Here is a 26,817-nt window from a genome sequence, read left to right on the forward strand (position 1 = left end):
TTAGGTAAAAAATTTCGAAAATTTAAACATTTTTAATTGGTCTTTTAAACTTTATAAAGGAAAGATGAAAAATTGCTACTCTCTCTCTGTCTTTCCCAATTTTTTTCTGCCCCTTTCATTTTTTTTTTAATTTCAAAATGTAATCTAAAATACTAAAATAATAAAAAGATTAGACATAGGACAATGGTCAATATAGAGATTCTTATGTAAAATTGTCTGGAGAATCGATTCCCAAAAAAACAAAAAAACAGTTTTAGTAAATGATTTTTGTATTTTTTTAGGAGAGACATACCATTCTGCATTTTTCGTGAGTCACATTTTAGGCTATTTTCACAAAAAAAAAATTAACGAAAAAAAATCGTGCCATCACCTGTAAATTTTACTTTAAAACTTGAAAATTGCAAAATCTCATAAAAGCGGCGTGTATTTTTCTTTCGGTGTATTTTTTTCATAGAGGCCGTCCAATTTCCTACAAGTTTGTCTCTGACCACTTTTTAATACGATGCAACGGCTTCGAGATACAGTAATTTTTAAATTACAAATTTAAATAACTTACGCCCTTCTCAATATCCTTTTTGAGTACAATTGGCTCCATATACACAAAAATGGCTAATATAACCCTAGGATAACATGTCTAAAAAGTTTCATTGAAATCGGAGAGGGTCGGGTACAAAAGTACCAGAAAAAATCCTGATTTGAGCTGGAATTGCTCATTTATAACTTTTTTTTTTAATAAGAAAATACTTGCAACCTTCACTGTACCCCACCCCAACTACGTCCGATTGATCGAAAGGACTCGCCCGACGACGGCCAGACACAGACAGGGACACACACTGCGCCAGTAGTCCATTATACGCTTCATTTGAAAGTTGATTCGAAACCAAAGATCTTAGACTCGTTGAACTGGTTTCGAGAAGTGGCATAAAAAGAACTCCGTCCAGACCGGGCGCGACTGCTGCCACCACACTTCAGTCACCTGGAACAGGTCACAAGATAAGAATTCAAGTGGCCTTGCACCTTTTTGCCGCCGCCGCTGCCGACTTGTATTTGCTCTGCAACCAGCTGTTCGAAAAAAAAATAGTTTGTAAGTTTAGTTTTGTTCTGAACTATTTCAAGTGTATTTGCCGTCCGAGAAGTGCTTTTTCTTGTGCGGGCTTCAAACCTTGAGCTTTCAGGAGAAGAAATCTTTCCAAGTTCTTCCAACAGATTCCCCTAGAAGAGGCCATCTGATGGGTCTATTCATGCAAAATCACTTTCCGATCTTCGCTGTGCAGAGTGTGTCTCTCTCTGTTCTCCGGGGTGGATTCGATGCAAAAAAGTAAAGTAGGAAAAAAACTAATCTGTTGAAGCTGCCACGGAACAAAGAAACCAGTTCCAGGCGTTGTCTGGCTGGCTGGACGTTGCAACTTTCAGACCTCCCCGAGCATGATTGCCCAGTTCAAGCGGGATGATACGAAAAACTCTGCGAGGGCTTGGAACTGTGCTTTGCATTTGAGATGGAACTTTCCGCGAAAGACACTTTCTTGCGTTTTCTCTGTTTATATGGATTCTTGAGCGAGAAGATAAGCTAATTCTATTTGCAGCTCATAATAGGGAATAACAAATGCAGAAACAGCATAATGCATATATTACGATGAATTTAATTGAATTTAAATAAAAGATTTTATGTCATGAGTGCTCAAGGTTTGAACTGGCTGGCCAAACGTAATGCTTACAAAAAAAAAAAACGAAAAAAACGAGTTTTTAATTTAAACCAAATCTACAAAAACACTTCTATTTGGACATTTTTGTAAAGTGTTGTTTGTGTAAAAAAGAATAATATTTTCACGATTAAAAATTTCAAATTTGAATTTCACGTGGTTTACGCACGATATCAGAATTGGAATTGATAATTGATAAAAGCTTGCTAGATGAATCTTCAAACCGAGCAATTCCCAACCAAAACCGAAAATTGATTTTATTTATATTTTTTGATTTGGTTAAAACTTTGTGGGGTCCTTCACTATGACTAGAGAAACCATTTTGTGTCATTGGTTCACCAATACAAGGCTCCATACAATTTTGGCAGCTGTCCATACAAAAATGGTACGTAAATATTCAAAATCTGTAACTTTTGAAAGAATTTTCTGATCGATATGGTGTCTTCGGCAAAGTTGTGGGTATTGATGAGGACTATTCCGAAAAAATTGGGAACACGAAAAAAAAATTTGGCGATCTCGTAATTATTTTTTTTTTTTTCACAAAATTCAATTTCCCAAAATCCGTATGTTTGAATTTTTGATTTTTTTGTATGTTTTAGGCGACAAAAACCCACAAATTTTGAGCCATAGATAAGTCAACAAAATGGACAACAAAATTGTCTTGTAAAAAAAATGTTACTTTCAGATTTTTATGTAAATTTTAATTTGCAATTGAAAATCACTTTGCAGATTTTTTGATAAAGTGACCCGTTTTCATGATAAAGCCATTAAAAGTTTACTTTTAACTGAAGATTCTCCGTTTAACGAAAATTAATATTTGGGTAACTCTCCGCCAACTCACACAGCAGTTGCCCCGACCCCTCTTCGATTTGCGTGAATCTTGGTCCTTTTTGGGGTAATTTTTGTTCATGATCACGAATCCGAGGTCCGTTTTTTGATATCTCGTGACGGAGGGGCGGTACGACCCCTTTCAATTTTGAGCATGCGAAAAAAGAGGTGCTTTTCAATAATTTGTAGCCTGATTCGGTGATAAGATAGAAATTTGGTGTCAAAGGGACTTTTATGTAAAATTAGACGCCCGATTTGATGGCGTACTCAGAATTCCGAAAAAACGTGTTTCTCATCGAAAAAAAGGTGCAGGTGGTTATGTTACACATGACCAGTATGACAAAGAACTTTGCTAGATGATTGTTGAAATTTTCGATTAGAACGCCCGGTCCAAATTTCCTCATGATTCCCTTATAATTACACAAGACAACTCTTTTGTGGTCTATTTCGTGGCTCTGAAACAGGCTGTTTGATTTGTAAAGTTTTAAGACATAATATCAACGTCCTATCGAACTAAGGGGATGAAAATTGCAAGTGGAGCTAAACTGCCCTTTTCAGGGCTCTAATTGATTACGAAATAGTTATTCTAAATTTCCAGAAACAGATTTCAGAAGTTTAATACCCATACTGCCCCAACTCTTATGGTTCGGCAAATGTCCCCCCATCGGAACATCCCCGGGGCCTCCGGCCACTCCGGATTGTGGCCACTACTGCCGAAATGTCAAATTTCATGTCCAGTATCAAAAACCCTAAAGTTTGATACCCATATTGCCCCAACTCTTATGGTTCGGCAAATGTCCCCCCATCGGAACATCCCCGGGGCCTCCGACCACTCCAGGTGGTGGCCACTACTGCCAAAATGTCAAATTTCATGTCCAGTATCAAAAACCCTAAAGTTTGATACCCATATTGCCCCAACTCTTATGGTTCGGCAAATGTCCCCCCATCGGAACATCCCCGGGGCCTCCGGCCACTCCGGATTGTGGCCACTACTGCCAAAATGTCAAATTTCATGTCCAGTATCAAAAACCCTAAAGTTTGATACCCATATTGCCCCAACTCTTATGGTTCGGCAAATGTCCCCACATCGGAACATCCCCGGGGCCTCCGGCCACTCCAGGTAGAGGCCACTACTGCCAAAATGTCAAATTTCATGTCCAGTATCAAAAACCCTTAAGTTTGATACCCATATTGCCCCAACTTTTATGGTTCGGCAAATGTCCCCCCATCGGAACATCCCCGGGGCCTCCAGCCACTCCGGATTGTGGCCACTACTGCCGAAATGTCAAATTTCATGTCCAGTATCAAAAAATTTAATGTTTGATACCCATATTGCCCCAACTCTTATGGTTCGGCAAATGTCCCCCCATCGGAACATCCCCGGGGCCTCCGGCCACTCCAGGTGGTGGCCACTACTACCAAAATGTCAAATTTCATGTCCAGTATCAAAAACCCTAAAGTTTGATACCCATATTGCCCCAACTCTTATGGTTCGGCAAATGTCCCCCCATCGGAACATCCCCGGGGCCTCCGGCCATTCCAGGTGGTGGCCACTACTGCTGAAATGTCAAATTTCATGTCCAGTATCAAAAACCCTAAAGTTTGATACCCATATTGCCCCAACTCTTATGGTTCGGCAAATGTCCCCCCATCGGAACATCCCCGGGGCCTCCGGCCACTCCAGGTAGAGGCCACTACTGCCAAAATGTCAAATTTCATGTCCAGTATCAAAAACCCTAAAGTTTGATACCCATATTGCCCCAACTCTTATGGTTCGGCAAATGTCCCCCCACCGGAACATCCCCGGGGCCTCCAGCCACTCCGGATTGTGGCCACTACTGCCGAAATGTCAAATTTCATGTCCAGTATCAAAAACCCTAAAGTTTGATACCCATATTGCCCCAACTCTTATGGTTCGGCAAATGTCCCCCCATCGGAACATCCCCGGGGCCTCCGGCCACTCCAGGTGGTGGCCACTACTACCAAAATGTCAAATTTCATGTCCAGTATCAAAAACCCTAAAGTTTGATACCCATATTGCCCCAACTCTTATGGTTCGGCAAATGTCCCCCCACCGGAACATCCCCGGGGCCTCCAGCCACTCCGGATTGTGGCCACTACTGCCGAAATGTAAAATTTCATGTCCAGTATCAAAAACCCTAAAGTTTGATACCCATATTGCCCCAACTCTTATGGTTCGGCAAATGTCCCCCCATCGGAACATCCCCGGGGCCTCCGGCCACTCCAGGTGGTGGCCACTACTGCTGAAATGTCAAATTTCATGTCCAGTATCAAAAACCCTAAAGTTTGATACCCATATTGCCCCAACTCTTATGGTTCGGCAAATGTCCCCCCATCGGAACATCCCCGGGGCCTCCGGCCACTCCAGGTGGTGGCCACTACTGCTGAAATGTCAAATTTCATGTCCAGTATCAACAACCTTAAAGTTTGATACCCATATTGCCCCAACTCTTATGGTTCGGCAAATGTCCCCCCATCGGAACATCCCCGGGGCCTCCGGCCACTCCAGGTAGAGGCCACTACTGCCAAAATGTCAAATTTCATGTCCAGTATCAAAAACCCTAAAGTTTGATACCCATATTGCCCCAACTCTTATGGTTCGGCAAATGTCCCCCCACCGGAACATCCCCGGGGCCTCCAGCCACTCCGGATTGTGGCCACTACTGCCGAAATGTCAAATTTCATGTCCAGTATCAAAAACCCTAAAGTTTGATACCCATATTGCCCCAACTCTTATGGTTCGGCAAATGTCCCCCCATCGGAACATCCCCGGGGCCTCCGGCCACTCCAGGTGGTGGCCACTACTACCAAAATGTCAAATTTCATGTCCAGTATCAAAAACCCTAAAGTTTGATACCCATATTGCCCCAACTCTTATGGTTCGGCAAATGTCCCCCCATCGGAACATCCCCGGGGCCTCCGGCCACTCCAGGTGGTGGCCACTACTGCTGAAATGTCAAATTTCATGTCCAGTATCAAAAACCCTAAAGTTTGATACCCATATTGCCCCAACTCTTATGGTTCGGCAAATGTCCCCCCACCGGAACATCCCCGGGGCCTCCAGCCACTCCGGATTGTGGCCACTACTGCTGAAATGTCAAATTTCATGTCCAGTATCAAAAACCCTAAAGTTTGATACCCATATTGCCCCAACTCTTATGGTTCGGCAAATGTCCCCCCATCGGAACATCCCCGGGGCCTCCGGCCACTCCAGGTGGTGGCCACTACTGCTGAAATGTCAAATTTCATGTCCAGTATCAACAACCTTAAAGTTTGATACCCATATTGCCCCAACTCTTATGGTTCGGCAAATGTCCCCCCATCGGAACATCCCCGGGGCCTCCGGCCACTCCAGGTAGAGGCCACTACTGCCAAAATGTCAAATTTCATGTCCAGTATCAAAAACCCTAAAGTTTGATACCCATATTGCCCCAACTCTTATGGTTCGGCAAATGTCCCCCCACCGGAACATCCCCGGGGCCTCCAGCCACTCCGGATTGTGGCCACTACTGCCGAAATGTCAAATTTCATGTCCAGTATCAAAAACCCTAAAGTTTGATACCCATATTGCCCCAACTCTTATGGTTCGGCAAATGTCCCCCCATCGGAACACCCGCCGGGGACTCCGGCCACTCCAAGTGGTGGCCAATTCCAATTCCCGCTCATGCCGGCTGGCATGTCTTGGCGTGTCCATGCCTCCAGGCTGTCTGCTCCCGGGCCTCCAGGCCGTCTGCAAACGTGCCACCAGGCCATCTGCTCCTGATGTGTTCTCGTCGACGTCCAGCAACAGAATGAATTTTCGGGACTGACCGAGCCGCTTTTTGTTGATTTAGGTCGGGGACATATGCCCCGCCTTTTTGCACCCATTCTCCTATACCTCCTTATTCGCTTGTTGCCCGTCGACGATCCGAAAATTATGAGGTAGAGTGGGGGTGATTTTAGATACATCAATCTCACGTCTCTATATTGACTGATTGGGAAACGTTTGTTCAACCAACCAGCGTGCACCAAAAAGAGGGGAAATTTGCCGAGAGGGGAATTCGTCACGTAACGTTTTCGCTTCGCGAAAATTTTGGATTGACACCACGTATAGAAACCTTAGGACAAAGTTCTTTGTCAAAAAAAAACACTAAAAAAGTTTTAAAAACTCTCCCATTTTCCGTTACTCAAATGTAAAATTTTTTAGAACATGTCATTTTGAGGGAAATTTAATGTTCTTTTCGAATCTACATTGACCCAGAAGGGTAATTTTTTCATTTAAAACAATATTTTTCATTTTAAAATTTCTTGTTTTTTCTAACTTTGCAGGGTTATTTTTTAGAGTGTTACAATGTTTCACAAAGTTGTAGAGAAGCCAATTACAAAAAAAATGATATGTAAACATAAGTGGTTTGCTGATAAAAATCACAAGCTATCGCGATTTTACGAAAAAAAGTTTTGAAAATTTGGTCGTCGTTGATCATGGCCGTTTATGGTCACCCGCGACAAACACGGACGACGAAACAAAGAGAAACGCAAAAAGTAACTTTTTCAAAACTTTTTTTTCGTAAAATCGCGATAACTCGTGATGTTTATAAGCAAACCCCTTATGTTTATATATCAAAATTTTTCTAATTGTCTGCTCTACAATTTTGTAGAATATTGTTACACTCTAAAAATTAACCCTGCAAAGTTAGAAAAAATACGAAATTTTAAAATGATTTTTTTTTTTTTTGATGAAAAAATGACCCTTCTGGGACAATGTAGATTCGAAAAGTACATTAATTTTTTACAGTCGAGTAACGGAAAATGGGAGTTTTTTAAAATCTTTTTTAGTGTTTTTTTTCGATGAAAAAAATGTTTTTTTTCGGAATTCTGAGTACGCCATTGAATCGGGCGTTTAATTTTACATAAAAGTCCCTTGGACACAAAATTTCTATCTCAACACCGTTCCAGGCTGTAAATTATTGAAAAACTCCTCTTTTTTCCGTCACGAGATATCAAAAAACGGACCTCGGATTCGTGATCAGGGACAAAAGTTACCCCTTAGGACAAAGTTTCACGCAAATTAAAGAGGGGTCGGAGCCACTATTCCCGATTTCGTGTGAGTTGGTAGAGAATTATCCATTTTTAAAATAGTTTCCATGATTGTTCATTCCTGGAAATGTGTTGTTCGAAAAGTTCAGAAAATTTCCAATAAATTTGTTTAAGAGACACTGAAGATTCTACCTCGGGTTGTTGTAATACAGCGAATAAAAGAAAAAGAAACAAGAATTGATGCTTTTAAAGTTTTATCCAAACATTCCCACATTTTCTAATGCCAACATCTCGATCACTAATGGTCCAATTTTCAATGTAAAAAAATGAAACTTTTGTAAAATTTTATGATTTTTTTGAAAAAAATATTTGAATTAAGATTAACATTTCAAATGGGCGTAATATTGAATGGTTTTTTTTTTGACAAAAATTTCTCTTAGAAAAAGACACAATTTTTCAAAAAATTATAGCTCGGTGGCAACATTTTTGTTCATACTTCTCTATGGCTCAAAAGTTGCGATTTTTCGTCCCCAAAAACATATCAAAAAATTCAAAAATTAAAACATACGGATTTTGGGAAATTGATTTCTTGTGAAAAATAGTTAATTTAAAAATCGGCCATTTTTTTCGTGTACCTATTTTTTTTGCCGAAGACACCAAGTCGATCAGAGAATTCCTTCAAAAGTTACAGATTTTCGAATATTTACGTAATGACACAAAGTGGCTTCTTTGGTCATAGGGAAGGCCCCACCCAAGTTTGAGCCAAATAAAAAAGAAAAATTGTCGAAATCAGCCGATTTCTTAGGGAATTGCTCAACTCAAAAACGTTTAGGTTGCATCAACCGCCTTTAAAGTAAACTCTATACAACAAAGTAGCTAAACCGTCATAAACATCGTTGTTCATGTCAGATTAGCTATCATCAGAAAAAGAGGTTTGGCAAGCTTGTTCTCGGGGGATTGGTAGTCTTGAATTCTCCTCAAGCCCCCTCAAATGCATCGTTTTCCATCACTTTTCTGCGACCTTGACGTTTGGCAGTTGCCACAACAACAGAAGAAAAAATCCAGCGACGACCGCTTAAGATATGTGAGCCGGGCCAAGATTTGCATTTTAAATGAGCCGTGCACAATTGTCTTCCATTTCCATGTTGACGTCGTGGCAGTCGTGAAGTTCCTTCGTTAGGAACGGTTGTAAAGAAGTGGGGTGGGTCTGGCCCCAAGAACACCCAACCGCCAAAGAGGGTGTGTTTTCTCTTTCCGTAGACCCTGGGTAGACAACGTTGGCGGTGTGGAGATCCATTCAATGGGTAAAAGTAAATACCTTCAAGAACTCTGTTGCTTCTGCGGCTGGCACCGCAAGCGGTATGCAATTGGCATGAGGTGGCAGCTTTATTAGGGGTTGGCTAATCCACGACAGGTTTTCTGCCAAGAGCCTTTTTAGGACGATGGAAAACAATGCAATGGCGCCTTAGTACCGTAGCATATAGCTATTTCGATTAATTTTGATGTTGAAGTTTGAATTCTTTCACAATTCTTTCACAAATCCAAAGAAACATTTAATAAAAAAGAGTGTAGTCGATTCAAAGTCACCCTGTTCCACGATACCATAAATCATAATACCATTTGCCCGAAGTTCTATAGACAGAACATCACCCGAGAATTCTTCTCCCAAATGGTGCCAACGTTGGGACACATCCCTTGCGGGGCCCTGCAGTTCGATCGTGACGAGCTGTTTCTGTGGCTTGCACTTTGCAAATTGGCCACGTGTTGCATCGATCGACAAATATCATTCGTCAACCTTCGGATACCCAGCAGCAGCAATTCTCGCTTGAAATCGTGTTGCCGCCAAATGTCAAATCCATTTCGGAATTGAAGACCTTAGCGAATTACTTTCAAGTTGGTGCGGCGTTCGAGGCGGCGATGGCGACGTCGTAGGCCATAATCTCCAACAGACCAATTCTGTGAAGCTGTGTCCAGGCCATCTAGTTGGGGCCAACGTTGGCGTGGGTGTTGATTTCTGCACCATATGGTCAGCGGCGACGACGTGACTCAGAAGAAATTTGCTGTAGATGGCGCGACGTCGGTCGGTCGTGTGCGGTGCTATTTGCATTTTCAATAAATTACAATTTATTTTTATACGAGTGTCCGCTCGATGTACGGAGAACCTTTTCCTTAAGTGGTTCGGGATGGATTGCCGACGATATGGTTATGGTGGCAAATTGATGGCAATGGCGGCGGTTTGGATAGTTAAAATGGACGGGCTGAGTTGCATCTTGGAGAAATACGTGCAACGCAGATGTATTGTAAATGTTTCGTATAGTTTAAAAAAATGTTGCAAATATATTTTTACGGTTTAATGCCTTTAACCCTCTACAACCCAACCTCGCCTTTAGACGGGCTTCGATTTAAAAAATCGCCAAAAATCCATTTTTCAACCAATTTTTGATCTTTAAAAAGCATTGGAAAGAAGAACTCTTAAAATTTTAGAAAATTTATGGGTTGGAAGTTTTACTTGTTTTATGTGACTTTGCCAATGTTTTTAAAAATGTCATTTTTTTAGGGGTCAACTTTGGCAGTGTTTTTTACTAACATTTCCTATATTTTATGTAAAAAGAAGTATGCAGTAATTTTTCTAGTGTCCCAGACTATGCTTCTACGCTTTTTTCTACAATTTAAATGATGATGGTGCCATTCTATAGCAGAAAATGTGAAAAACAAGCAAAAAATCGAAAAAGTGACTGTAAAAACGTGAAAAAATTAGATAGGAAAAAGGTAATCATATTAGGTGGTAGAATAGGCCAAATACTACCAAAAACAAACATAAACTAAACAAGATAAATGCAAATTAAAATACTAAAAATGAAACAAGAAAAACATAAAACAAGAGAAGTAAAGTTTTTCGTAGAACAAAAGTTGCTCAAAATGACCTCCTGAAAACGGGAAAAATAAAAAATTTCGAAAAAAAAATTTGGGCGGTAGAGGGTTAAGAATGTTTAAGAAATTAAAGACAAGCAAATATTTAAAAAATGGTTGTAAGAAAGATTTTGTTAAGCTGATTTAGTCTTTTTTTTTTTAGTTCTTACAATTTATTAGTCAGAATGACAAATCATAACGTCGATTGTTGGATTGCCTTGGCCAGTTGAACCGTGTTTGTAAATGTTCGATGAATTAAGATGATTGAAGGTTCTGTATTTATCATTTTGTGACTCTGTTGGCTTCAGTATTTATTAATTGAGTCTGGCATTTTAAATTTCATATTTTACATCAAAATATCAGAATTCTGATCAAGTTCTTTGGCTTGAGAAAATTTTTGTGTTTAAAACAAGGTTTCTTTAATTTTATCATACTCTTATAATCCCAGATCCCAGAAATCCCACGTTGTCTGCCTGTGTGGATCAATCGGACCGCGCACTGGACTCACAATCCAGAGGTCGCCGCTTCGAATCCCGAGGCAGACGCAAAAAATTCTAAGTGTTAATATAGGTATTCGGTGCCCTCTCCCCGTGCCATACCTTCACACTTAGGAGACCCGGGAGGCGGAGTCTTGTCGCAAAAAGAACGATACACGCCTGTGGATCCGTTGACGAAACCGGTTTAAGAGGCTACATTATAAGGTGTTACGTCGATTCCGTTTTTTATAATCCCAGAGTAATTTTTAATAAGGTACTATCAGCATAGCAAACCCATGGCGCATAGAACCTTTAAAAAAAACAATTTAAATTTGGTTATTGTTATATCTGTATAATTTTCAACATTTTCAGAAATCGACGTTTTAGTTATTTTTTGTATTTGTATGAAACTATGTCCATTGATTAGCTATGTCTAGACTTAGTGATTTTTTACGCTAAAAAAACAGGAATTTTCACAGGGAACTTAATTCCAAAACATCAAATTTTGCGGAACATAAAAATCGATGAAATAACATTTAAAAAAAAATTAATTACAGAAAGTTCGTTTTATACTTTATTTTTCATAGATTTTAAAACAACTTTAATTTTCCTTCATCTTTCATCTTTTTTTAAAACTTCTTTGTCATAAGTATGACATTGTGTATCGAATAGAACTAAAGCAAAGATTTAAAAAGAAATGTGTATAACTGACTTATTATAGTAGCAGTAAGTAAATAAAAGTTTGATCTTATTTAATGATAATAAAACAGAATCAAAATAGATAGATTCGAAAAAATGAACGGGCAAGCGCATGATAATTATTTGTGCATTTTTCCTCAACATATTATATTTTAAAAGCAAAACAGTATTCACTAAACCAATTCTTTTTTATATATTTTACATTCTATCTAACTCAAAGTCATTACTAAAAATCCACAGTCTTGTCTAAAAGAGTTTTAAAGACCAACATAAATATTCTTTGAAGTTTAAAAATAAAAATACATTCAATCGATAACAAATGAGTAGATAAATCTTTAACAATTCCGATTTCCACAGGACCATTAACCCAAATATTTGAAAATCGTGGAAATTTTACGGGAAAAATCATAAAATATTCCAAATATGCCTGATATTTTTAAATAAAAAATAATATTATCAAGCAAAATTCATTCAATCTTGAATAAACCAAGTTTTAATACTCAAATTTATTTTGTAATTTTGCCTACAAAATAAAAAAAAAAAACAAAATAAAATAATAGTAAAATTTTTACTATGAAAGTGATATAAAATTAAAATTAAATTAATTCACTTGAAAAAAAAATTTAGCAGTCTTTCAAAAACTTGTCACAACATACTTGTAACGTCAATTTAAAAAAAAATAATTTAAAGCAATTTTGAAATAGCTGGTTTTATTATCTAGTAAGCATAAGAAAGCACAGAGGCATCGATTTGTTGAATAATTTTATTTTTATGCATTGATTTCAGAAAATTGTAAAATTTCACGCTGTCCGCGAAATCGTGAAAATTCACTCATATGTCCAAATAAATAAGCCATTTTTCAAAATTGGTTTCTCCATACAAACTTGGAAGCTATCCAAACAAATGGGCTATGAAAACGCCCGAAAAGTTGTATCTTGAGAAGGGATTTTCTGATCGAATTAGTATCTATTAGTAAATTTTTTTTGTTGGACTTTGAAAAATACATTTGAATTTACTTTAAAAAATGTATTTTTTAAAGTTCATAAATATTGTTTATTCTTTAAAAAAATTGCTAGCTAGGAAAATTTTGATCTCAGTTTCTCAGTTCTCAGTTTGTATGAAACCTTGTAAAGTTTTCTCATCTCTTTGAAAAACATATTTACGAAGTTCTAAAATCACAAGTAATATTTTAAAAGAGCTTAGCTTACTAGTTTGTAATAAAAAGTGAAATACAAAATTGCTTTTTCCTTGCTCTATTTTTAATCAATTTGCACATTGCTAAAGATACTATATCGATAAGAAAATCCCTTCTCAAGATAGACAAATCCAGCGAAAGCTCAACGCTGCTTTTTGATGGTGAGAGATTTGACAGCTCCCATACTAAATGTCTCGATTTTCATACTTTTTGTTAATTTTCTTTTAACATTCCAACGCCCAAGGCTCCAAAAAAGTTGGAACGGTAACTTCAACTCGCTGGTTCTCGGGCATAACTCAACCAATCAAGATGATTCTTCTTTCCAGTGATTTGTTAGGATGTCTAGATGATTCTAGAACTTTGCAGAACTTAATTTGATCAAATCTGTAATTTTTGCTATCAAAAACATCGTTCCAACTTTTTTTTTCGCGTGTAAAAAAAATTCGCCAAAAATTACGCGGAGGCAGTCGTTTTAGAAAAAGGTGGAACGATGTTTTCGGTCGCAGAAATTACAAATTTGATCAAATCAAGTTCTGCAAAATTTTAAGATCATCTAGACATTCTTACAAATCACTGGAAACAAGAATCGTCCCGATTGGTTGAGTAATGCCCGAGAACCAGCGAGTTGAAGTTACCGTTCCACCTTTTTTGGAAGGCTTGGGCGTCCGTGTAAGTTTGACATGCGTTGGGCGTTCCAGTGTTAAAATAAAATACTTAACATATGAAAACTATACATTTTTGGTGCCCAAAATTCCTACTGAATCGAATGGTGTACTTATCTCGATTGCAAATTTTTCGAAAAGTTTTTATTTTAATAATATTCTAGACACATTTTGTGCACCTAATCAATCAATACTTTTATCATAAATAATCATTTTATTGCTTAAAAATTGAGTTTTCCTGAGCTCCCATATTCAAATACATGAAAGCTGTCATTTCTAACACCATTGGCCACCTAGCGGCCATTTCAAACTGGATTCGTCTATAGAGATTTTCGAACTTCAATACAAATGTGCTTATACAAAATGTTTTAGTATAAGGAATCGATTAAAAAGGTTTCTTTTTTTTTCAAATAAAAGTCGTTTCACAGAACGAAAAAATTAATATGGTTTATTTGGAAATATTGTAAATAAATTTTCAAATAAATACAAAATTAAAAATTAAGGATTTCAACAAACCCAATTGTACACAGCAAAAATCTATTGGCAAAATCGCATGCAAAAGCATTCGCATCACCTTTGTTAAAGAGTTACCTAATATTAAACACTGAATGTGCAGCACACAAAAATTAATGAAATCTACGGAATCAAACCGAATACTTCGCCTTTACCCGCTCAGCTATCAGGCCGTTGAGGAGTGGGCAGGACAGTAGCCGATATGGGCTACATGTTTCTGCGTGTGATGTTACATGCAATTTGATCAAACAAATCTTACAATTTTCTACGGCAGGCCTTTTACACACAGCTGAATTACTATTTTTTTTTTGCTGTGCAATTAATTGTGCAACAATTCTTAATATGTATCTCAGGAATTAAATCAAGCTGATATCATTCCAAGCATATCCGAGAAAGAAAAACACAGAACTTTTGCAAAGCAATAAATCAATCGACAATAACCCTTCAGAAAACAATCCATGCTCAGCCATGCTGCGTTACCCCCAGCATAAACAACAACTAACAAGTTTCTTCTTTCCATCTCTTCATTCCAGCCCGGCGAGTCCGGCTTCGTGGTGCTGGGCGACCTCACGCTCGAGACCTCGACCGACCCGGACGACTCGTGGGCCATGGGGCCGCCGTCGCCCTGTGACGTCGAGTTCGCGAACGCCAACATTGTGATCAACGGCAAATCCAGTATGAGAAACAAGACTAGTAGGGATAGCAAGGTAAGTGTGCGCGCGGAAACCAATTTGCATAACAATCCTTGAAGCGAGTCGGCTGATGGCTCCATTCCGTGAAGTTGTCCGCTTTTTTTGCACAGCGAAAAAGAATGTGGCTTTGCGTGTGACTTGGATCAGCTGGGTCAAGTTTATCTCGTCAACCTTGACAATGAATATTTACATGAATCAACAAACAAATTTACATGTGATTTCAAGTAAAATTACTGACGTTTTTGTTCTGTGCAGCAGCGAAAGAAGTGGCTGATTGAAATGCAAATCAAACAGTGTTTCATCTGGGTTTGCAAACTATCACGCCGCAAGAATACTCCGTGATCCGTGCCCAAGTGCGCGCACTTTCAGAACCGGGACTCGATGTCGACGATAGCTGTTGGATGATTGAACATTAGCGAATCGCATTCGCTGGACAGCTCAACTGAAGCACGGCGTCAGAAACCTAAACCGTTGTCTTCAAGTTTCACCAAACCGGCATCTCTCGACTGCTCGTCGATGATGAAGTCGAGCTTCTTCAAACAACAAGTATCCAATCTACTCCGTAATACAGACACACACTCTGTGGTTCCTCTCCTCGCAGAAGGTGATGGCAGCTGATGATGCTCGCCGTTCAATCGATAATGTGATCACATTCAGGCTGAGCTGTAGGGTAGAGTAGAGCCAACGCTACCGTACGCCTCAAACGGCGCCCAGACATGTCGTGTTGAACGCCAGTGAAAACACACATTACATTACGCCTGTTAATCTGGTTTTATGCCTGAAATAGCAACACCATCAGCAATCCTTAAGAGCTCTGCTTGCCTGCTTGCTTGTGCATCTTAAACCGAGAAGACAAGAAATGCTTTTGGAAATCAGTTTGGATGGTGGTAACGCCAGACGAGAGAAGAGACACCGCCTTGAAAGTTCGATGCAAGTGCAAACTCTCGATGATCCACTGCACAGCGGTAGAGAGTCATCAATCTGCTGCTGTGAAGCTCAGATTGTGCAATCCGATTATGGTGCCGGGTGACAACACGGGAGTGGAAAGTTTACCCGGGGGTGGTCTCTCCTCTATCGCAGGTGTACACAGTAGCTGATGGTGCGCTGATGGTTGGAGGTTGATTTAACCCGATTTGTGGTTGACAATCGAGTTATTCGCTAATTAATTTGGCCAACTTTCATGTCATCGTTGTGCTCATCGAAATCTGATTGAGTTGAGGTGATTTAATTAAGGTAGTCAATTTTAACCTGTTGGTATTTGGCCTTTGTACACGGGGAAACTGGGCAAGAGAAGTCCAACAATAGATTCGGTAGTTTTCATCTTGACTAAGGATTGGATCAGTTATATTGAATCTCTGAATCATGTTATATTGAACCAAGGAAAACACTGCTCTGTTTATTTTTGTTGAATGTTCCAAAAATCCATAATTTGTCGGGAAAAAATGAAAGGGGGGAGATCTTCAAATAAAATTTACAAACAGAAATGTCCTAATCTACAACTTTGCCGAAGATACCAAATCGATCAGAAAATCCCTTTCTCAAGGTGTTGAACATTCATATGCCCAATTTGTATGAAGCTAAGTACGGAGCTCGGAAGGAACGTGGTCAACAAAGTTGCGCATTCTTTTCGTCACATAGATTACATAAAATAAGATGACTTTGGAGTATTTTTAGAGTCTTATTTTAATTAGGAGACCCAAATTTTGAAAGAAAAAAAAACGTGATTCGATGAAATTTGTAATTGTTAAATCTTTTGAATTTATAATATTCATATTTATTTATTTATTTGATCTTTAGAACATTTAATTTTTTAAATTTTCTAATTGATTTTTTTTAAGTTTCTGGGTCTTCAATTTTTTTTATATTTGGTTTTTTGAATATCTTTATTTTTGAATTGCTAAATTTCAGAAATAAAATTGAAGTTTGATTTTTTTTGAATTTAAAAATGGATTCTTGAATTAGATTTTTCTTCAGGTTTCATACTTTAATTTTAGAATTTCTAAAGTGTATTTCTTTTTTAAATATTGAATATTCGATATTTTTCGACATTTCGAGACTCTGCATATTGATAATCGGCCTCATGAGGCATTTCTGGATTTTCAATATTATGATATCGAATATAAAATTGATCAAACGTTTGTAATTTTCAGTGCATTGCAAGGTTTATGGATAATTCTCCACCAACTCACACGAAATCGGAAAAAGTTGCCCCGACCCCTCTTCGATTTTCGTGAAACTTTGCTCTAAGGGGTAATTTTGGTCCCTGAGTCCCTGAGTCACAACAATCGTCCAAGGGGTCATTCTTATGCAAAATTAGCTGAGCTTTCCGAAAAAAATACTTTCAAAAGCACACGATTGAGTTTTAGGGGTTAAAAATTCGAAAAACTGGTCAAAAATGGTCAAAATCATAACTTTTTCAAAAAACTTTTTTGTAAAATTCTGATAACTCGTGAAGAATACATGCAAACCCCTTATGTCTATATATCAAAATTTTTGTTTTTGTCTGCTCTACAACTTTGTAGAACATTGTTACACTCTAAAATGTAACCCTGCAAAGTTAGAAAAAACACGTAATTTTAAAATGAAAAATTTTGTTCTAAATGAAAAAATGACCCTTCTGGGTTATTTCAGATTCGAAAAGTACATTAAATTTCCCATAAAATGACATGTCTCACGATTTTTGACAGTTGAGTAACGGGAAATGGCAGCGATTTTAAAACTATTTTTTAACTTTTTTTGATGAAAAATACGTTTTTTTCGGAATTTTGAGTACGCCATCAAATCGGGCGTCTAATTTTACACAAAAGTCCCTTTGACACCAAATTTCTATCTCTTCACGGTTGCGAGCTACAAATCACTAAAAAACGTGTCTTAGTAAAAAACCAGAAAAATGAAAGGGGTCGTACCGCCCCACCGTCACGAAATATCGAAAAATGGACCTCGGATTCGTGATCAGGAACCAAAATAACCCCTTAGAGCAAAGTTTCACGCAAATCGAAGAGGGGTCGGGGCAACTGCTGTGTGAGTTGGCGGAGAATGACCCATATGATTATTTTTTTTTCGTCGAAACGTGTTGCAAACGTGCACCTTGCTCGTACTAACCTTATGGAAAAGTAATGATACAAAATGGCTTATTTTTACGGATTTGTCACATTCGATACTTAGATGCTCATAAAAACTTGTAATGCAATGGTTTTTCATTCCTAATTTATTTACCATTCAAGTCGAGTGGTTTTTCATTCCTAATTTATTTACCATTCAAGTCAAGTCAGCACAGAAATCATCATTGCTTAGAGGCAGTTCTTCCACTTCCATGTGGTGGTGGCGGCGACGGTAGCGGCAACTCTGATGTGAAAGCTTACATGCATGCACTGTAAATATTAAATTTTTAAGTCAGGTCTGATTTAACAATTCATCATTTTGGAAAGTCATACTGATCTTGAGTGAGTCAAACTAGTATTATAATTACCTAAGCATGCTATTCTAACATGGATATGACGTAATGCATTTTACATCAATTTACATGTAAAATTACAATTACATATTTTACTGTGCGAAGGTGTACGCGTGCAGCCCATGGTCCGGAGAAAGAGTGCTCACACACTCAACATTGCACAATTTTCGATGCGCCATGATTGAATACAGCATTAATCAAAACGCGCTTCATGTTTAATTTATGTAACATACTGTTGTTGCTGTTACTGTTGATGTTTCGGTTGCTATTATTGCTGCACTACAACGCGTGCTTAACCACAATTTTCACCATTTTCCCGGTCGAATAGAAGCGGTGGTTTATGGCCCAGAGTTACACGAAAAAAATGGCAAATGGCACACTTTGTGACCGTAACATTTCGGATCGTGTAATTGTCCAAAAGTACGACCACAAACGGTGAAGTTAAACAGTGGGAGCCCAGGTACGTGCTTGAAAGTACAAAACAACAACAACAGAAAGCATCGGGGTTTAACTCACGTAACGATGGACATAAATCGTGTGCTTGTTACACGCACAATAAAACGTGCCAAACTTTACGGAATGACAATCAAACAGAGACCGACATTGGGTTAAGCCGGATTGTTGCTGAGCAGTCGTTTTCCGTGTACTTGGGGCAGCAAACTATTGTGGCGGAAAATGTAGGCCTGAATGCAAAGCAAGCTCTTTAAAAAGGAATCTTGCATTTGAATATTTTTTTTCAGATTAATTTTATTTAAAAAGTTATAAGCATTCATGTAATTAGTGTGGTTAATCAAACTCCACACTTTTCTTCTCGAACTCTCGAAAAAATAAGCAAAGCGACAAAGGTAATCGTTTATGTTTAGAGAGTTCCATACTGTTTAAACACAGCAAACGCGTGTACATACATTTACGGTTCATATTTGTCCGTTTGGGTGGTTAGCTTTTTTTTATTGCTGTTCAGTTCGCTCTGGTTTGTACCTTTTGTTCAGCGTCTGTCTGTGTCACGTGTAAAGTGCATTATTCAAGTGTAGGTACTTCGGTAGCGCGAAACAAAAACAAAGCATATCTACAAAATAAAAATACCAACAACCGAGGCCAGCTGACAGCGGACATACTTCCGTCACAAGAGCAATCAGGGGAGTCATTATTTTTATGGCTTTTATTATCGCACTTCAAGTGTGAGATAATCGTACGAAGGTGAAGCTCGGGTTGCGGGTGTGTGGTCGTGGGTGGTCGCTTTGTTAGCAGATCTTTTCGAAATATATTTGTAGTATTTAATATTACACGAAACCAGTTTAAATGTCAACAATAGAATTCTTACACCCCCAGTTTTTATAGTTTTCTTTTATATTTTTTATTTGTTCAGAGTTCTGTAATAAACACTGAGTCTAAAAAAATATAGAATTTTCACAGATCTTAACTTAATTAGTAGAAGTAAAATGTATCAAAAGTCAAATCAGAAATGATACCAACATTCCAAGGTAAGAAATTAGCAATTCTGACAAGCCAGCATGTCTGCAGTTGGCCCCAACAAACGTAGATCAGAAGATTAGTGGGGATGCTGTCTGATTGAATTATACTGCTAATAAATTGACAATTAATTCGATGGCCGCGAGGGGCTTATCAAACCGTAACATCGGTGGATTCCATGAATAAACCCTTCTCTGCGGCTTCCCTAAAGCCATGTTATATCCGTTTCAGAATGTATCATGCAATTGCTTCGGATTACTGGATACATCCAATGTGATAGCTTGAATGTAATACTGGTCAACTAAGCGCCGATTTGATGGGGTTGGTGCTTAAAAAATGCTGCATGTAAAAAAGTACTATTAATTTTTGTCATATTTCACAAAATAAAGATATTAAAAAGTTTCATGTTTAACTTCTTAAAATGTGGTTTTATCTAGGTTTTTTTTCTCAAAATTTATGTTCCCTAAAAGAGCACTCAGCTAGCAAAATCTAAACGTAGAAATATGTAGGGGAGGGTGGGGTAATTTGGACATTCTAAGGAAATTGCTGTGCCACGGGCTGTATGGATATTTTAAAGGAATGTGGATGACACCAGAGGATAATAGAGACCATATTTGATGGAAAAATGTCATTCATTTCGATAAATTTTGATGAAAAACCCATTTTTATCGCAAAAATGAAAAGGTGTCCAAATTACCCCCACATTTTTGTGTGGGGGTAATATGAACACCCCTATGGGGTAATTTGGACATGCCTTGTGGGGTAATATGGACATACCTTGTGGAGTAATATGGACACCTTTTGTGGGGTAATTTGGACACATGTTGAAGAATAAATTTAACATTTCATTTTTTGAGCATGTTTTTTATCCTTCAACCTGGTTTTGTAATTGCTTTATATTTTTAAGTGTTTTTTTGCTAACAATATTTCATCAAGGGTGAAATGATTTTGTGATAGAACTATAATTCAATAAGAAGATAACAAATAGTTCAGTGTAGTATACATAATTTAATAACTCATTCTGAAATGATTTAAACATTGATTCTAGATTAGGCACAAGTATAGTTTTTAGTTATTAAGGTAAGGTTTAGATTTATCTAAACAAATCTTTATTTAGAACTGATTAACCTGAAACTATATTTTTTTTTCATTTTACGTTTTGTAGCCCTTCAAATTTAAATATTATTGTAAACCAGCATAGAATTTTGAAATGTCAAAGAAATTAATTAAAAACAATCAACATTAGAGTCTATTTAAATGCCAAATGTGCAGTAATCAGATTTTCATCAATTCGAATATTGAAATAAATTAATCTAAATTAAAAAATAGGGGTTTTGTGAATGTTCTTATTGCTCACATTCCTTTTTGAGTGTTTTGAAATTTAAATCCCTCTAAATTTATCTAAATCCCTGTAAAAACTCAACAAACCATGAAAGCTAATTTTTTTTTGCCTCACAGGTAGACTTTCAGGTATGTCCAAATTACCCCACAAGCCAGGTCCAAATTACCCCCATAGCATGTCCAATCAAAAATTTAAATTTTGGTGATAAAAATGGATAAAATGCACAAAATGTATACGTACATATCTCAGGCATCGTCCAAGCAACCCCCTGAAACAAAAATTGTTCACTTTTTAGCCATGTAATCCCTGCAAAACCTTATTTCCCAACCCTCGAATATTAGAACTTAAGGCAGTGCCAACCGGCCATTGGAAACTTTTACATATTATACCAAAACTACTTAACATATCCTAACTTTTTAAGTTTGTCCATACTCCTAGGCCATTACTAATTCTAGCCTTATCACTTAAATTGCCGTTTTCACTTTATATCCGAAGAAAGGGTGATTTTTAAAGGGGTGTCCAAATTACCCCCACTGTCCATATTACCCCAAACTCCCCTACCCTCCCTGCAAAGGCTTGTAAATTGATCTCATTTGAAAGGTTCTCCAAATCTCTGAATTGCAAATGTAACATGCTGGAACAGAACTGCTTAATTCTAATAAAAACACTAATTGAAATTGAAAAAAATTGAAAATGTGGTATTTGGACACAAAAAAAACTTAGAGAAGGATGGTGCGAGGCAATACAAAATACTTAATTTAGACCAAAAATCTTCATATTTGAGTTTTCGTCTTGTTTGAGGGAAGGGGTGTTATCGGGAAACCGGGAAAAGTCGGGAATTCTGGGGTATGCAATTGTTCACCTTTTAGCGAAATTGTTTTTTTTTTATTTCAAGACACAGCAAAAAATCCGATGTTAAAATCGAATGCAAAAGCATGCACACCAGCTTCGTCAAAAAAACACTTAATATTAAACACTACATGTACAATTTTTTCAAACACAAAAAAAAAAGTTGTAACCGACGGGATTCAAACCCAGCACCAACAGTAAGGACTGGCGCCTGGTTTTATCCCTTATCCCCGAATCCCACTTTCCCGAATCCCATATCCCCGAAAATCATTTCCCCGAAAATTCCACATCCCCGAAAATCATTTTCCCGAAAATTCCACGTCCCCGAAAATCATTTTCACGAAAATTCCACATCCCCCCAAATCATTTTCCCGAAAATTCCATATCCCCGAATGTCATTTACCCGAACTGTCGTTTTCCCGAATTTACATATACCCTGGTAACTTCCCCAAAAATTAAATTGTTCCTGATGATAACCTAGATATAAAAATTAAATAAACCTTAATATTAAATTTTCCTACTAGTGTTTTTAAATATGAAAAAAAAAACAAATAACCGTAGAAGGCAATTTATAAACCACGCGGACACTTAAAGAATGCGGGGTATCCATCCACGCCCGCAAAAAAAAAAATTTTTTGTATGGGCAATTATCAGCAAAGGACAATTTTCAAAAACGGTATCCACGTGGTAAGGATTCTGGACTGTATTTTGATTTTCAACTAAATGTATTTTTTTGCGAAATGATCAATGTATCAAATCGACGCTGTCTTGCTATCTTGTCGTATGTCGTTTTTGACGTTCCGAGAAAAACACGTTTTAATGTTTGACCTTGAATAAACGAAAAATAGAGCACGCAATGAAAACAATAACAAACACGATTTGTTTGGTTGACCAATTTGTGCTTTGTCCTGAACTTTGGTTAAATTTGGTTGCCGAGGTCCCGAGCTATATTCAGGGACCATCCATAAACCACGTGGACACTTTTGGGGTGGGGGGCGTATGGCGATTGTCCACGCTCCATACGATTTTTTTTTTCTGCATGGACAATTGTCCATGAGGGGGAGGGGAAAAAGTGTCCACGTGGTTTGTGGATAGTCCCTTACAAATGTTTACGGTAGTCGAGCTCTTACTTGTGTCAAACGCATTCTGACCTGAAATCCAGTTGTCGCACTTACATCAATTTTCCGGGTCGGTTTTTATTGAATATCTCAGGACTCAAATCGAATTTAGGGTTTCTGTGTAGGTCAAAAGATGAGGCATTGTGAGCTGCACAAAATGGCGTTCTTAACTCAATTTGGCTCAAATTCGACGTACGACAAGCGAGCACGACAGCGACGAATTGTGAAAAATAGGCAACTGTATTAAGCGGAACGCTGCCATTTAGATTTGTTCATCATAAATATGTACTCCGTTCAAGATGTTCTCATTCTCTACATCATTTGTCATAGTCGGAGTTTTTGTTGGATTCGGTGGAGTCAGTTCTTTTTGAAAGGCAGTTGGAGTAACTAAATCTCAGATTCCGGAGTTCAAAGTCTTAACTCCGCAAACTTGGAAAATGTCCAAAATTTAAGTGAAGCTGGAATAAAATGCTTGAAAAAAAAATCTCGGAATTTTTTGAACGTTTAATTGTGAATGATACTTCATCGATCGCTACTTCCCCGAACCCGGTCAGGCGGGTATGCCCGTTGCCCAGAACCGCGCGCGCGGTTCTGGGCAACGGGCATGCCCGCCTGACCGGGTTCGGGGAAGTGGCGTTCGGGGAAATGGCCGTTCGGGGATATGGTCATTCGGGAAAATGATTTTCAGGGATGTGGAAAATTAGGGGAAGTGGCCATTCGGGAAAATGGTTTTTAGGGGAAGTCGCCATTCGGGGATGTGGCCATTCGGGGAAATGGATTGTTCGGGGAAATGATTTTCGGGTAAATGACATTTCGGGAAAGTGTCTTTTCGGAGATGTGACATTCGGGGAAATGTCTTTTCGGGAATGTGGGTTTCGGGGAAATGTCATAGATTCTGGCGCCTTAGCCCACTCGGCCATCAGACCGATGGAAAGATGTAAGGATAAACGCATATATGAGCGTGACATTTCGGTCAAGTAGGTTTCCCGTACTGATGGGCTACATATTTCAGGGTGTAATGAATTTCATAAAATAATGCAAAATTTATTTTACACCCAGAGGCCTTTTACACGCAGAGAAATTTAGTTCATGTATAAGGTTCTTCAATACAAATGCAACATCCTGCAGTAGAACTGCTAAATTCGAATGAAAACAAATTATATATAAAAAATAAAATAACATAAATTACAAATTTAAAGCCCAATTTCAAAAAAAAAAGCGAAAGTATCACTAAATGCTTTATACATTATTGAAAGTATGCAACTAACAAAAAATTGCAAAATATCAAAAAATCTATAAATTTTTCATAAGGTTTTTAAAAATTGCAAAAAATTGCAAAATGTCTAAAAGTGCCCTATTTGATTAAAAATACATACAAAAACGTTATAAACACTGTATACTGTATGTGAATAGTTAACAAACATTTGTACCGTCATCTGGGCCGGCGAATCGGAACACATGGGGTGAATTGTGACTGCTGTTTTAGCCTGGTCGCTGCTCAAAATATGGATATTTCTGACTGGTTTCGGAAAGAACAGACAAAGAACAAATAAAAATAGCATCGTTTCCAAAATTCATGCTTTTAAGTGTTCTGAAAACTGCTGTCTTCATTCAGACTGTAGTCCCGGTTCGCCCCAGTTGACTGTACACTGTTTTTTTTTTTTTTTTTCAATAGCAATTACAATTTTTGGCTTTTTTTTGCCCCTGATTTTCTGAGGAACAATAACTTGAAATTAAATTTGCCATGGCCTTAATTCATGACAAAAAAAGTGCAAACATATTTTTTTTTTGAAACCCAGTCAGATTTGAGCATTATTTTTTAATTTAAAAATTTATATTCGGTTTTTAAATTTTTTGAAAATGTTTTTTAAGAAACATTCAATATTTTTTAAGAAACATTCAATATTTTAATCCTTCTAACATATTGAGTATTTTGATTTCAATATCAAAAAAATATTTGTAAAATTATCTCATCTTTCGAGTTAAAAGTATTTTCGAAACTTTAATTTGAAAATCAAATGAAATTTTCCCTTATCTTCAAACAATATACATTCAAAGTTTTCAGAGAGAAACGAAAAATTGGAATAACATTTTAATAAAAAAAAAAAAGCATGCAAAATGTATTATAGTATAACAGCAATTCCATTTTAAAAGGGCACAAACCGAAAAAAAAACTCTGGGGGTTCCTTGGCTAAAATAATTAGACCCGTATTTTTTTTTTGTTTGGCCATTAGGGTGACTTACGCTAGGGTGGTCCTAAAAGTTGAAGTTTGTGTTAGTTACGGTCAAATGTTGAATTTAAACCAACTTGATCTAAAATATTCAGTTTACAAAATAAAGTTCGCAACGCATCTCAGGCTCCCGAAATCTTGTGTTTAGCTTTGGTTTATTTTTTCGTAAAATTCAAGCAAAGCCGCTAAAAAATAGTATGATACATTTAACCGAAAGTCGTTTGCCGAATGGACATTTCGCCGAATAGGTATTACACCGAAACTGTTTGTTGCTTCAAAATCATGGAAAAAGCTTTGCATTTAGTCCGAGCCAAATATTTCACGAATTTCGCCCTGGGCTCATTTTCCAATCCATTACTGGGTAAAATTCAGAGCTCAAACCCAAATTTTGCCAAAGGGCGTTAACATTGCAATACAAAGTGGGTCAAGATTTTACTTTTCACAATTCCGGCCACGAAACGACAAAAAAAAGCCAAGCTTTAAGCTTGATTTAACTCTGAGTGCGCGTGATCGCACTTAATTCGAGCTGTTACGCGAAAACAATTTCACTCGACTCGACTCTGCGGTATGTGGTGCATTCGTCGTCTGAGAGGAGGTTTCGTTTGTTGTTCGCCGTGCCCACATGTACGCATGCATGCGGAATTGGAAAACAAAGATTAATTTTTTTTTTGCATTAGGAAAATTTCCGAACTCTGTGGATAATAATAGCTGTGCTGTGCGGAGTGGGACTTTGCAGATTGGTTTCGTCGGGTTGTTTAACGAAATTCGGCACATTACATCAGCGACTTTTATCGAAAGCTGGTGCACCGGAGAGGGGTAATGAAATGTAAAGAGTCCGCTGAAGAGAGTATTCCGAAGCGGCAAAGCATGGCGAAACTGGAACGTGACTTGGAAGTGATGCGCTCGCGAGCAGTTGGATGGGGTTGGTGCGGTAACTGAGCTGAATTTATGCGGTGTGCCGCACAACAAAACACGCAGGTCGGTCTGCATTAGGCCATTTGTATAGTAGAGCCGAGCCACGCCGCCGTGTAGACAGGAAGCCATTCGGAAGGCAATCCGTGCGAAATGCGCGCTACCGTCGACTGTGGTTGTCAATGAGGTATAAATAATGCGCCTCAGACGACGAAACACCGCGCAATGGTATCGAATTCGCATAACAATTGCAGCCCCGTCCAAGACAAGACTGGTGAAAGCTTTGCGCGGTGCAAGTTAGACGTCTGTGCGGCGTACGAAACACTGGAAATCGATCTATTTATTTTGATTTAAATCGGGTTTCATGAGAGAGTGCTCAACGTGGAGTTTGCTGTGGAATATTGATACGGTTTACGGAGTGATTATGTCACTTTGGTTGTTGTTTTGATGGCTCAGCGCTTCCGATTAACCCATTTTTTTTGCGCGTGCAGCGAATTTTATTTCACAAATAGAAATACAGTCCTGATCCAATTATTTGGACGGTTTTGCGAAATCGAGCGCCTACAATTCGATTTAACATTCCAGAAACAAACGTTAGAAAATCTTCTGAAAGTAAAAAATCGATTCCTGAAGTTTTCAACATTGAAAGTAATAATTTTGAGAATAATTCATTTATTTGTCCCTTTATCCTTTTATGAAACCTCATGAAACTTTAAAAAACTTGGAAAA

General features: G+C 38.0%; 1 protein-coding gene across 4 annotated transcripts in view; it reads left to right on the forward strand.

The window, feature by feature from the left end:
• Positions 1–26,817, forward strand: part of LOC120420007 (uncharacterized) — a 133,512-nt gene that overhangs the window by 53,733 nt on the left and 52,962 nt on the right. For all 4 annotated transcript variants that reach the window (XM_039582911.2, XM_052709730.1, XM_039582909.2 and 1 more), the window contains exon 4: positions 14,554–14,727. In XM_039582911.2, coding sequence (XP_039438845.1) covers positions 14,554–14,727 — 174 coding nt within the window. The remainder of the gene's footprint in view (positions 1–14,553; positions 14,728–26,817) is intronic.

This window comes from Culex pipiens, chromosome 3 (genome assembly GCF_016801865.2).
Source record: "Culex pipiens pallens isolate TS chromosome 3, TS_CPP_V2, whole genome shotgun sequence".
NCBI lineage: Eukaryota > Metazoa > Arthropoda > Insecta > Diptera > Culicidae > Culex > Culex pipiens.